We start from the raw sequence: 13,693 nt of genomic DNA, 5'->3' as shown, positions 1-13,693 counted from the left end.
AGAAGTGGCCTGCTGGCAAACACGAAATAAAACAGGGTGCCAACTTCACCCCTGGTCCTCCCCAAAACCCTCCAAGCAGGATGTGGAAGGAAACAAACACTGGAATGGTGCAACCTATATAATATAGTTTGGCCATTTTCACAGGTATCGTGGTGATGTTGCATCTCTCACAAGAGATCCCTTCTTCGTGCATGTTTCTCACCCCAACTGGCAATGGAGTCGGTTACCGATTATCCTTTAAATTCAGACGGCACCGTAGAAGAATAAGCAATTTCTGCAAACGCTTTCCTTCCCAACACACATATTAGTAAGACCGCCTCCAAGGTTCCTGCACACTAAAAGATTATATACTCCAATTAATCCCTACGTTGCATTTGTACCAGTGTTGTTTTTTTCCTCCAGACCCTAAAGAGGATTGAGTTGGAATAACGTTAACCAATAACCAGAGAGTGGTTCTAGAAACCATTTTTTTTTTATAAAGTCTACCTATGTTAAGAATTCAATATTGGTGTACATTTATATTAACAGAATATTTACATGTTGCTTTCTTTTGTTGCTGTTTTTAAAACAAGAAGTCAAAAAAATTCTAATTTCTCCATAATATAAGGCAAAAAACAAACAGTTTTTGTACATTATTATTATTAATTATTATTATTATTAATTATTTTTTAATATATATCTGTAACTTCAGTTCCAAAGTACCAAAGAAACCAGTGGCCTCAATTCAGGAACCTCACAGTGGACTGTATGAAACTACAGTTATCTCCATAAATAATACTTTTAAGAAACCCTGGGTGTATGTTTTGTTTTTACTTAAGGATCTGAGGCCACAAAATTTAAACTAGAAACAAAAGCTTTTTTTTCTTTTTCTTTTTCTTTTTTTTGTGTGTGAATAAAGAGCACAAAATTTAAAAAAAAAATACATTCATTAAAAATGTTCCTTGCATTGGGGGAAAAAATGTACAAACTTGGTAATATTTTAACTCAGCACAGAAGCAAAGAAAAACAAAACAAAAAACAGAAATCAAGACCTATATATTAAATTTCCATTTTTTTCAGCAACCGTGTGGTTGAAAGGTTTGTAACCTCGGATGCCCTCTTCCGCGCCCCCCCCTTCCTTACCCCCCCCAATCACTTCTGGAACTGTGCTTAATTTCTACAAATTTTACAGTTAAAAAAAAAAAGTTTACAGCAGTGCATTTTTAAAAGGTTTCCCCCCATTCCCCGTCCTCCTATTATTTACGGGTGAGTTTTAAAATTCATCCGGTTGGCCGGCTGGCCGGGGACTATCGCGCTTCGACTTCTTTGGGGTTCCTAGAAGGAGAATAGTCTCGGGACTCTGAGTTTGTGAGTGGCGTAGTCCGGCGGGGGGAGGAGGGTCTTGTACTACTGGCCGGGACCAGGGGGGGTGGAGCACTGAGCGCAGCGGTGGGCGGGTTCCTATTCAAAATCCCATTGTGCATGGCGGCCGAAGGACTGAGTCTAGGATAATGCATCCCACTGAGATGAGACATGAAGGACGGTACGTGGGCCAGGTGGCTCTCAATGGGGGATGAGTGCAAGTGGTGCATCCTGGCACGCTCCAGTTCTTCCCGTAAGTGCAACCTCTCCCTCTCTTCGGCTTGCCTGAGCCTCTCCTGTTCACGGCGGGCTTCCAGAAGGTTTTCATGGTTATAGTCATGGGGCTCCCTGTCTCTGTAGGAGCGCTCGTGATCGTAAAATCCGGAGGTGGTGGGGAATCTATGGATGGGATCGGCTCGGAGCTGGAAGTCCATCCGGCGATGCAAATCTAAGCTCCGGTAGGCATCTCGTAAAGGGTCCCTCACTGGGTCCCAGGAAAACCCTGGATGGGGCAGCCTCTCCCTTCCTGAGAGTGGATTCATGCCCATTAGCGGGGTCATCATCCTGCTACGTTCCAAAACGTTCATGTTGTTCATCTGATGGACGCTGCCCATCGAGATGGGCATGGTGGCTGCCATTGTATGGGGCAATGGTAATCCGTGCAAAGAAGGAGGTGGCGGGTGCTCTACACTTCTAGGATGCTGTGAAGATTCTGAGCTCACAACCAAGACATCACCCTCCTCTTTACGCTCCTCTTTGACTTTGATGTCATTCTTAATCTTCTGAAGGTCAGTCAGAAGCTCTGGCTTTCTCTCCACGTCCTTGTTCATCAGGTTGCTGAGTTTCAAGCTCTCACTCAGGGCAGGTTTGCTGTATGGAGAGACAGACTGAATTACTGGCTTGGTGTTGTCCTCTAAAGATCTCTTTTCATGGCTTGGGGGTTCCTTTACTGGGGAGCGGCTTTCTTTGATCTTCTGGTCTGCAACTGGAGGAGGATCTCTGAGCCGGTCAGGAATCTCTCTCTCCAGATCTTTAGGCCTTTCTCGGTCAATGAGGGCAACTTGCCGGGTGGAATCGCTTGCAGCCTGGCTGTTGCTACGAATGAGGTTGCTGATCTGGTGAGTCACGGGAGCTGAAGCGGGTGAAGATCGGTTTGAATGCCTACTTTTATCCAGAAGATCCCTGGAGGAAAACAGATTGAGCATGTTGGTGTCAGGTGTAATCATTTTGCATTATTATTCAACCCAGCTGGTAAACTTAGTTATATATTAAGTATTACTAGCCCTTTTTGCACAGACACTTTTTTTCTGGAATCTGTTTCACCAGCTGAAAAAAAGGATATCAAACACTTGAAAGGAGAAGAGCATGACAATGCCTTTTTCAGAACTTTGGACAGATTTCTCCCCATGGGTCTGCAATCATGCTTCCCATCCTTAGGCATTTTTTGGTTTTGTGTTGTTTTTTACAATTCTCTTTCACCAACTTCCTAAAGCCTCCCCAACAGACTACTCATGCTGGCAGTGAAAGATCACTCTTGGCAGTCCATGGGTATCTCCTATTGTGCTAAAATTAATAACAAGGCTGAATACACGTGGTAAAAGAAGAGAAACATTAGACAATCATTACAAATACACCCGTGACCCCCTGGCCGAAGAAATTCATTGCAATTGGACTGAATGACTAAGAATATACCCAAACACACAATTATTTAATCCGCCTACTTTACTCAGAGGGCAATCTTTCTGGAGATTTCCCAGAATTCCTTTTGGCATGGCCTCCATCTCAGAAGCGCTGACCATACTTCGGCTAACATGCTTTAGAAAGGACTAGGAAAAATTTATTCCAGAACTACTGGATGGGTAAGAAAGATATTCTTTGTCTTGGAAATCCAAGATCGTTCCTTCCGTGAACGCTTTGCCAAATGAAAGGACTCCAGATAAGGAAACATTGAAGCCAGTAGGTAATTCTACAGTTAATACCAAGCTGCTTTCAGTGGCAGAATTTTGTTTTGTTAATTAATTAATTAATTAAGTATAGCCCATTTTTATTTTTAAGCATAGGATTAAATGCTTGGGTTGAGCTCAACTTCTGATGTTTTCAGGGTCATATCCGTGTCATTTTCTTGGTATATGGAAACAGTTTGCCATTCCTTCTTCAGTTTCCCAATCTAAGCTAGTCTCTTAAGATTTCCTGGAGTCTCCCTTACATATACTAACCCAACCTGACCCTACATAGCTTCTTTTTACAAGGTTGGTTGGCCGTAGGTTAATCCAGACAGCAATTCCAGAGTTTCCATAGGAGCAACTGCCCAGGTGTCCAACTTTACAGATCCTGGTATCAGCACTCAGATTTCTTCTATGAGTGAGCAGCTACTTGGTTTGGGCCAGAGACAAACTGGGTTTATTTTCCTTTCTATTCCTTTAATCTCAATTTCATTCAATTTTATTTCATGCTTTTAGGGCTGGCTGATGACCAAAGAAAGTCATTTCCACCTGTTCTGTCTTCACCAATGGTGTGATAATGGGCCACGAGGAGTCAACTCAATTCCCTCAATTCATGAGGCCCCAGCGACTCTTCCAGGGGGCCATTTGAGGACTGACAGATTGTGATGCCCCTTCTCAATGTTATCATTCTTGGCTTTGTCTTTTATTCATCATGCAATTTTCGATTTGTATCTTGTATCTCAATCATTTATTGAGATGAAAGAGCTTGCAAAATAGGCTCTTTTCAAGCCATTTCCCCTTCTCTGTCTTCCTTCTGGATGTCTGTCATGGCGTCGAGTCTGCCACTTGCCTGCTCTTTAACTTGAGTCACAACAGTTTGCCAGGTGGTTGAAATGCTCCCCACTCTCCAGGATAAGCCTAAACTCTTACTAAGCTTGTGGACTTGGAATGCTGAAGGAACAATGCAATCCCTCAGGTGGATTTGCTTAATATGTTCTGGTCAGATTCCTTTGACAAACACAGGCGAGCAAAAATGCAGTGGCCAAATTCACCTAATGTGCTGTTGTTGTATTATTTCATTAGTATTATTATGCGCTGATGTGGTGGCCTGATTCACGCCACAGGCTAAGATCCTGGTTGAGTTCCCATCACATCCTGCACCCCCAAAAACCCAACACAATTTAGACCGGTCTAGTTTTGTCAATGCTAAGTGCGCCATCCCATTCTAGGAAGACGTTTCTCTCTCACCTCTCCTTGTCTCGCTCTTCTTTACTTGAGGAAAGATCCCTCTTCTCGGAGTCTCGATCCCTGTCGTGATTCGTCACGGAGGAGCTCCGCTCGGAGTCACCTGGCTTCGGCCACTGAGGCGGCGTCGGGAAGGATGGCGGCGTCCGGTGCAATCGGTTCCATGGCTCATGGGGGCTGCTGAAGCTCTGAACGTTTGGACCGTCTTTGTGAGCAAAAATGCTACTGTGACCTACAAACCGAGAGAGAGGGGTGGAAAGATCTGGTTAGCTCCTTAATGCCCTCTGCTTGAATAAAGGGGGCATTCAGTCTTATATAAGATCTGCAAAAGGCCAATTACCAGCACATTTATCTTTTTTCAGTCTGGAAAAAGAGAAAGAAGGGGGTGGGGTGGGGGGGAGAAAGACACTTAGAAACAGTAATAGTGAGACAGCTCTGTGGCCTGAAAGAGGAGCCATTTAAAGTCTCTGCAGGAAAAGAAACCCTTGAAATCTGAATAACTACGTGGATGTAATGAGGCCATTTGCTCTAAAGATTGCAGGTGAGCCCCAAATCGCCCTGCTCCCTGCTGTGATATCCAGAGCTAAACTGGGCCTATTGTGACGGCTACTGACATTTATTACGAGAATGCAACTCATTAAACATGATCAACTGCCTACGATGGAAAGCGGTGTGGGAGATTTTTGATTAGGGGATGAATAGGCTGAGCTTGAGCACAATCGTTTGGATCCTCTGCGAGCATCTTTCTCCTCTACAAACTCGTTCCGTCAGCAACTCACAATTCTGTTTGCCACTCAGCCATCCCTTGCCTGGTGTTCCCCAGATGTGTTGGGACTGCAGTTCCCAGAATTCCTAGCTGGAACAGCGACTGAACGTGAGGGTGGGAAATTCTGGGAGTTCCTGTCTCATTGCATCTGAAGAAGTTGGGGAAGGGTGATGTAGCTTCATGAAAGGAGAACATTATCTACCAGATGTTCTTTGTGTTAATGAAAATAGCCCCAAGGATGGAGAGATGATGGCTTTGTGGTGTGTGCCCTGTTGTCTGGGCCTGCAGAATAAATTGGGTGTTTTTGAAAACTCTGGGTTTTGTTTGGTCTGTATCTGTGACTGCACACAAAGACGCAATCCTTAAAACATGTATATACAGTTCCAGTCTCAACATGCATTGCAATGCATGTATCTCTTTGGCCCCACCAACGTTCCTTCCAAGAAGGGGCACGCTTTGCTTTGTGACTGCTTTTTCTCATTTACAAGCCCCAATCCAGCAGGCCTTCTTTCCAGAAAGCTGGGTCCAGTTAAGGGAACCCTCACAACATCTCATGACACTAATAACCTCCATGCTATTTTTGGAAGAGGCAAGCATGCTCCTGTGAGACGGTGTAGCATTTGAACAGCCATACGTTTGCAAGATTGGAATTCCAATGTGTCAGTCTATGTTTAGCTACTCTTTTCTTGAGACAATAATCAGCACATGAAGAGTCATTTTCAAAGGACCATGTGACCACATAGGAATAAGGGAACTGCTGGGCCGCCCTTAGATTAGCCAGGTCAGCATGGTCTGAAGGAAAAACAGAATGTTCCAGTGCTCCCTGGGACATTCTGGCCTCCCAAATGGCACATTTTGCACAACTTTATATAGGAAAAAGTTACACTGGAAAAGGTGAGCTACAGCAGAGTTCAAGCTCTGTGGGTCAATCCTTCTACATTCAGACTTCTATCTCGGGATCAAGAGATCCTGGCTGGTCAACGCAGGCCCCTGCTTGGAAAACCTGGAGTCCTCCCGACGTTTTGAACATCATCTCCCTTCCTTATGAATCTCAATCCAGCAGGTCCTCTTTTCAGAAAGCTTGATCCAGTCAAGGGAACCCTCTTAGCATCTCCGCATGGCCAACAACAAGGACTGTGGGAATCGCCGTCCAAAATATCTGGAGATCATCAGTTCCCTCTCCCTCCAAAACTGAGCTAGACAAACAGATGGCTTGACTGAAAGCTAATCCAACCTAATTTAATTCACGTGCATTTCTATGGCGACGTGAGAAAGTCATGATATGCGCGTGCTTTGCTTGCATTTCACAGGGCTGAAAAGCTGAACCAGGTGTCATCAGATTGCCTTGATCAACCCAAGACAGACAAAGAGAGAGAGAAAAAAGGCCTGGATCCTGCCCACCCTATGTTCTCCTGCCTCAACAGCTGATGCCATTCAATGGGTATCACATGTACTGCCTGGTATCTGGCTCAAAGCTCTTCCAATAAGGCGGTTGGATCCTGAAGCACCACCCAAGCTGCTTCCTCAAACCCTGGACTCGAGACCCCAAGGATGGTTAAGTTGGGGGGGGGGAGGGATTTTGTCGGGCCCCTCTTTTCTCTGGGAAGTGAGCTGAAGTCACCACTCCTGGTGGACGTGGAACATCAATTATGGGAAGCCCCCTATGGAAACTTGGAATGTTTTAGCTGCAGTGATTGGGGGGGGGGGAGGTTTTAAGAAGTTTGCTTTGCTTTATAAACAAATGGCCACCGGCTGCTTTCAATAGGAATATGTGGCTTCCCTGGGAGAGGAGGCTAGTCTGCAGGAACCCAGCCGTACTTACTCAAAGTATGACTGCCTAATCCGCCAAAGGCATTGCTGCTTAAGTTTCCAAGGCCGCTGAAGGTGCTTGACCTGCTAAATGGATCTGGAAAGGCAAACAGGGTTTTAGCCGGCATTTAGCCAAGAATGCTGGAAAATGAAATGTACCCCCTTCTACCCGCCCCCTTATTTGTTTGTTTGTTTGTTTATTTATTTTCCATGGTTTGAATCCAAGTAGGATTAGGCCAGACTTTCAGCTAATCCTTCTCCTTGCAAGGCCCTTGCACAGAACATTCCCAGCAGGTTAAACACGGAGAATGGATCGAAGCATTTACTGCCTGGAAACAGGTGCTGGGGTTAAGCTCAGTGCGTGCCAGAAGAGAGAGGGAGGCCAAAGTTTCGTGGCCGAAGAGCCAGAGTGACTAACGCAGCCCCCAAGCTAAAACTTGAGCAGCTCAGAATTGCAAGAGCAAAATAGAAAGCTGTAAATTGGTTTCTGGTGGGGTGGGTCATTGAGGACAAACCGACAGGAGAAGGGCCCATGATGAACTCCCAGGAAGGCCTAATGGGGGCCTTTGAGATACTGATTCTTTCTCTCTCCCCAGCCCCCCCCCCCTTGATTGTCTTGGTTAAATTACACTTTATGGGCCCAAGTAGAGAGCAAGGATCGGGCAAAATCTAGAAAGGACGTCAGGGCCAGTGGCATCATCTTGAAACCACATTCTTTAATGAAAACGGGATCCTTGTAACGTCTACCTCTTCTCTATCATTTTATGTTTTCTCCCCACTTGTTATGCTTATGGAAGCTCAAACGCTACAAAAAGACAACTTGACCCCAAAGAGCAAAATTAAATGATTGTTCAGGCAGCACAAACAAGACACATGAGTGTGATGGAATCATGATTTAAGCTCATGTTGTTGGTTATGAATGTAGCATTGCTTGACCACCGCGAAATACAAATTGGAGCTTGTAAAAATGAAGACGGTGTTCTGCCTGGGAATAGACAGATTAATAATTTAGTTTAGGCTGAAATGATGGCTCTCCTAAGCTTAATTTAAAGACAGGCCAGATGGTTAGGGCTGGTGTTGAATTTGCACCATTCATGAAAGTCCATGAATTATGCCACAGAGACTCTGATCAGCAAGGAATACTTCTGGGTAAATGACCAGCTGGGCTGAAACTGACATTTTTTTACAAGCTGCATCAACAATTTGCCATAATGTGTCTAGTTGGTGGGTTAATTATTGTGTCCTTCACCTGCCCTAACAATAGTAACTATTTGAGAAGACCCACCACTTGCTATGCACCTAGCTTGTCCCAAATCTCCCACTAGAACAAGCCGACTCAGTTTAAAGCACAAGTTGTTATCTACAACAGGGATGGGTGATTTGGCTGAAGGGTGGGAAATCACATCATCAAATCTGTGTCTCTCCTCCCCCCTTAGAAGAGCTCAAAAGTTACTTCAGAAACATGATCAAGATTTTGAGATACTAAGGGAGCAAATTCACCCAAGCTTGGCTTCATCACTGGCACTGAAAAGCAGGACTCTCCAAGATCAGAGGAAGTTCAACTCCGATAACTAGATCCAGGAGTCACACAATGGAGGCACTCTTATGTTCATCCTGCCCTGATTCTCAGAACTATTTGACTGGCCATCACCGAAAAGGACTTCTCTGATTCTCAGCTCATGCAGTATGAGAATATAGTGTTCTGTATGCCATGTCTAGCTGCCTGTAAGCTTGCCCACCCAGATTTCAGCGTCCATCCAGGCACATTCTGGAGAGTACAAAAGCATATATTGACAGATCTGTGTGCTTGTGGTATTTGAGATCTCCCCGTTTTCCTGACTGGGATTCTGGAAACTGGAAGACTATGGCTAGGTTAATCCACCTCTAATTTTTTCCAGATTGAGCTGTGTTCACCCGTCATGCATAGCCTAAGTGATGGAATCAACTAACTTTCTGGCTTCACACAATGCACTGAATCATAAGTGAACCAAAGACGGTGGGGTTGCATAACCCACTTGACTACAAAAAAACAAATCAAGGTTAACCAGCTGTGGGAACACAGCCCTGCTTAGGTCTTTCAATGAGCTGTCTTAGTCTGCTGTGTGAACACAGCCATGAAGTTTCCCTGAGAACAGCAGTATTTCCATGCTGCTTGGAAGCAATTACTGAAGACGTTGACATTGAAAAAAGGAAATCCAACCAAACATTTCTTTTTCACTCTGGCATTCCTGGAAATATTGGTGGTTTTTCCAAAGGCAAATACATCTGATTCAATGCCTTTGTATTTAGAAGGCAACCTGAATGTTTTTTCAGCTAAGAGGGTAATTTTGTCCTATTCTATTCTAAACAGGATCTATAAACAGATTTTCCAAGACGGTCAGGAATGTTACGTAGTGATTGCTCTTCCAGTAGAGCCTAAAGTTATCACAGCCCTTCCACACATCAGCGTCTTCCTTTTCCTTCCTTGTTCCTGATGCATGGGAAGTCAAGGCATACATCAAGCAGACAGGTAAATGGGAAAAGTAGGGTTTACTTACACCTACCTGCCAAATGGCTGGTGGGCAGGAAGCTGCTATGATGAGGTGAGGGTCCAAATGGAGTGGAGTTTGGATGGGCGGACCCTGCAGGAGCAACAACAACAACATAAGCTTGTAGCATAATCTGAGAAAAGTATTTGAGAAGGAAGGAAGGAAGGGAGGGAGGGAGGGAACAAAACATAGATTTGATGGTTGGGGGAAAGAAATTTGAATAGCATACTCATGTCCTTGGGCTGGGAATCATGGAATCTCTTTTTCTGACTGTCTAAACAGATTCCCGAAAGCCTTCACAATGAGACCCAATCATTGGCCAGAGGGCTTTTGAGTTTCCTAGGAACTTAGAAATAATCCTTGCTCCTGAGGGATAGTTAAAAGTGAGTTCATCTATCCATCTTCCTTGCCTTGACGAACAGGCCATCATACATCAACGTAATATGGAAACTGGATGTTGGCTATGATTTGTCAGGGAGGTAAACTCAGATTCCAAAGCAGGGGGCTGGCAGGAAGCATGTCACTAATTTGTCTTATTTTCCTGATTCCCCTAACCTGAAGTACTTGGACTTGTACAAATATGTAATGCGTATGTATCTGGAGAGAGATGTGTGTGTGTGTGTGTGTGTTAGCAAATGAGGTTGAGTAAGATTAACAAGTGCATTTTAAAATCTTACAAAAGACAGCAGGTGGGAGACGGTCTCCTGGGAGGAAGGAGATAAGATCTATGTAGCCACACAGAAGGTGTATCGTTAGCTTTCCCTCAAATGTGCAGCAAATCACGAGTATGGAAAGATTGACATCTACTAGTGCATGCACATTGCAGGTCTACAGAGTGAATCACTGCAAAACAATTTCTTTCCCCAAGGACCTTTATCTGCCATTATTTCCCCACCACCCTCACTGAAAACCCTTGCTAAGATTTTGAAGGAGCCCTGAGAAGGTTGTGGAAATGATCGGCCACCCCCCTGGCCTTGCTCTCACACGGGCCCTTCACCACTGGAGGTATTGAGCGCACTGGCTCCAAGCAACTGGAAAACCAGTTAAGGAATCCCGGGGGGTGGGGTGGGGTGGGGTGTGGTTGGAAGCAGCCCTGGAGAATGGCACCCACTGTTATCGATGCCTTGAAACGGATGGAGCCTGTCATCCTGTAAATCCTTTAGGATTTCAGAAGGTGCATAACAGATGGGAGATTTCTTCAAAGGAGACATCCTACAAACTTGACTACATGGGGCCGATAATAATGAGGAGGAGGAAAGAAGAAAAAGGTGTCCCCAAGAGAAAAACCAGGGATGTCACCGCGGGCTGTTAGGGAGCTATTAAACTGAAGGTTTGCCAGCAGCTGAACATCCATTCCAGGGTCAAGAGAACCTAAGATAACTTATGTCTTTGGTGGTAACATAGCAGCGTGGCAGAAGCTGTGTTTCAACAAGGCAAGGAGGAAGTCTCAGATTCTGGAAATACAAAGATTTATTCCTCCCTCTGTAGAGTCACCATGTTTGTTCATCTTCTTCTCCGCTGATAGCCAACTTTATGGAGATTTACTGCCCGATGGCTCGGTGTATTCACAGATGGAAAGGAATTATTTATAAGCCACGCGAGGCTTTGGATTTGATTCTGGAAAGGTATTTTGGAGCATCAGGAACGCACTGGCCCAAGACTCATTAAAGATGCTGTATCTGTTTCCTGCAGGAGCCAGGGCACTTTTTTTTAGAACAGAATAGAATCCGCAGGGCTTTTAGCAGGGGGTGAAGCAAAAGTCTCCAAAATTTGTCTTTTGCGCACCACAAATGTAAAGTCAGAACTCTTATGTTCCACTGCCTGTAATGGTGTCTGCTCTTAATAGGTGCATTTAGAACTGCCACTTTATGAAATTTATTCTTAAACTATAACAAAATCACTTATTGTACCAATTTCATGGGGATAGGAATGAGGGAACAAACCTATTTAAAATGCAATTCTTCTATGGGATTCCAAACCCAGCCAAATTTTCACTCGTACAAGCTCTGCATGCTGATTCCAGTCGTCAGGTGGTACCTCATGCTCTCACCAGCATCATCTGGACCTTTGCAATGTGCTGCACATGAGGATGCCCTTGAAGACCCTCCAGATGCTTCAACTGGTTCAGGAACCAGAAGCCCAGCTGTCGGTGGGTGATCTCTGATGTGAGTATGTGACACCTCTACTTTAGGCCCTGCACCAGCTCCCTACTAGCTTCTGAGTGCAACTCAAAGTCTTGATTTTGACCTTGAAAGCCATACACGTTTGGCATCAGAGTGCTGGCAGGATTGCCTTCTCTGACCAGTTTAGAGCTGCCCAAATCAGATGTTCCAGGAGAACCTGCTAGGGGTCCCCCACTTTCACAGAATAGAGAGGGTGGAGGCTCACAGATGCCATGTCTTGGGTGCTATATCTGCCCTGTGGAATACCTCCCCTTGAGACACAATCACCCGCCTCCCTTTACTAGCATTTCATATGTTGCTCAAGACAGAACTGTTTACAGAGGCATTTGATTTCTGATTGCCATTTCTGATTGCCACTCTATTTCTTGCTTTTTATGCATTTTGTTATCCTTGCCTCTTTATTCATTATATGGTGGACTCTTTAAGGTATTGGATAAATCTGTAAGCCCCTGAGAGTCATCTGGTTGTGGCAGAGGGCAGATCAAATGAATAAATCAACAGATAATTCATGTGTGGGTGTACAAATACTGTATATCACTTGAAGTGTGGCATTCCCAAATCCTTGAGTGAAATGCTCTTTTGACCAAGACAATCCAATAGTTTCAGAAAAAGAAATCTTTCTGACAGTATTCTCAAACATCGAGACTGGGGATGTTTACTTAGTAATGATAAATCAATCAAGAAAAGGAAGGAGGTTAGGACACATGTGTATAAACGGGATTTTTCCTCACCTGTGCTGGAGAAGAGGGGCCGTGCAAGATCTTGAGAATAATGGAAACCAGGAAAGACTCCAGGAGCGGGTGGTCTGCTGAAGAGGTCAAGTTTTCCACCTATTTCTAGCTTGTGGGGATCCAGCTGCATTTGCTGTCAAGAGAGAGAAAAAGGAAAACCTCATTATACATTTCCATTTCCCTTTCCTAGCGGAGCAGGAGGGGGAAGGAGCTCCCAGCAAAGGTCTGATGCTTCACGCCTGCTTTGCCATCACCACAGAGAATAGGCCAGACTAGCGGCCACATCTGTGGTTGCATCCTGCAAGTCACGTTATGCCATCTGCCTCCGTGAGGCTCTTTCATGCTACAGTTTCTCACCCTGCCTGCTTCCTCAACAACAACAACAAAAGTCTGAAAGGAGCTCTCTACCCTGGGGGATTTGGGGTGGGGTGGGGGGTTAACCCTGTAGGAGAATGCACCAGGATCTGCTGAGTGGGTCAGGCACCCTTGGATGGTTCTGCAACCTCAGTCTCTTAAGAAATGTTCCAAGTGCAACTGGCAGAACCAATCTTCAAAGGGTTGGGTGATCAGCATCATGTACTTGGTTGTCTCGGTTGAGAGGGAGAAAGAAAGACAGAGAGGGGTTCAAAGAGCTTGTCTTTACCTGTACAAAAATAAGTGCAAAATGAAAGACGCATGGAAAAGGAAGAAGGTGAGGAAAGAGATTCCTTCTTGATTTCAAGGGGCTTGAGAAGATTGGAAAAGTGCCGCTCCCCTACACTTGCTATTGGGGAAGGGAGTAGAAAGCAACAGGGCCTGCTTCTTTGGAAAAGATTCAGCTCGTGGTTAAGCATGATGGTTTCTCCCAAAGGATGACAGCTATGAATGGCCCACAGAAGGCCTATGTGTCTTCTAAAGCTGCAAAGGACAGAACTAGCACCACAAGTCATACACCTGGCAAGACTCTTATGGCCTTCAAGAAAGCTGGCAAAACCTAGCTTTTCTAGAGAGTGTTTCAGGACCAATTCTGGGGCCCTCAGTGCAAGTTTTGGTTGTATTATGATTATATATTGCTTGTATTCCATCATCATCATCATCATCATCATCATCATCATCATCATCATCATCATCATCATCATCATCATCCCATCTAGACTCCGGATTGAGG

The 13,693-nt window shown here is 44.8% G+C and overlaps 1 protein-coding gene across 11 annotated transcripts in view; it reads right to left on the bottom strand.

Annotated features, from left to right (window-relative positions):
• Positions 1–455: 455 nt before the first annotated feature.
• Positions 456–13,693, bottom strand: part of FBRSL1 (fibrosin like 1) — a 510,880-nt gene continuing 497,642 nt past the window's right edge. For 4 of the 11 annotated variants that reach the window (XM_025169838.2, XM_025169861.2, XM_025169864.2 and 1 more), the window contains 5 exons: positions 12,547–12,679; positions 9,642–9,725; positions 7,118–7,201; positions 4,533–4,761; positions 457–2,523 (listed from right to left, as the gene is read on the bottom strand). In XM_025169838.2, the coding sequence (XP_025025606.1) occupies positions 1,287–2,523; positions 4,533–4,761; positions 7,118–7,201; positions 9,642–9,725; positions 12,547–12,679 (1,767 nt within the window). In that variant the 3' untranslated portion in view covers positions 457–1,286. Of the gene's footprint in view, positions 2,524–4,532; positions 4,762–7,117; positions 7,202–9,641; positions 9,726–12,546; positions 12,680–13,693 lie in introns of all 11 variants that reach the window. The other 7 variants (XM_025169877.2, XM_025169887.2, XM_025169848.2 and 4 more) reach the window with 5 other exon arrangements.

This window comes from Python bivittatus, unplaced genomic scaffold (genome assembly GCF_059951505.1).
Source record: "Python bivittatus isolate LINGU-HERP-01145 unplaced genomic scaffold, Pbiv_v1 ctg000100_np1212, whole genome shotgun sequence".
Taxonomy (NCBI): Eukaryota; Metazoa; Chordata; class Lepidosauria; order Squamata; family Pythonidae; genus Python; species Python bivittatus.
This window is presented reverse-complemented; position numbering and strand designations above follow the sequence as displayed.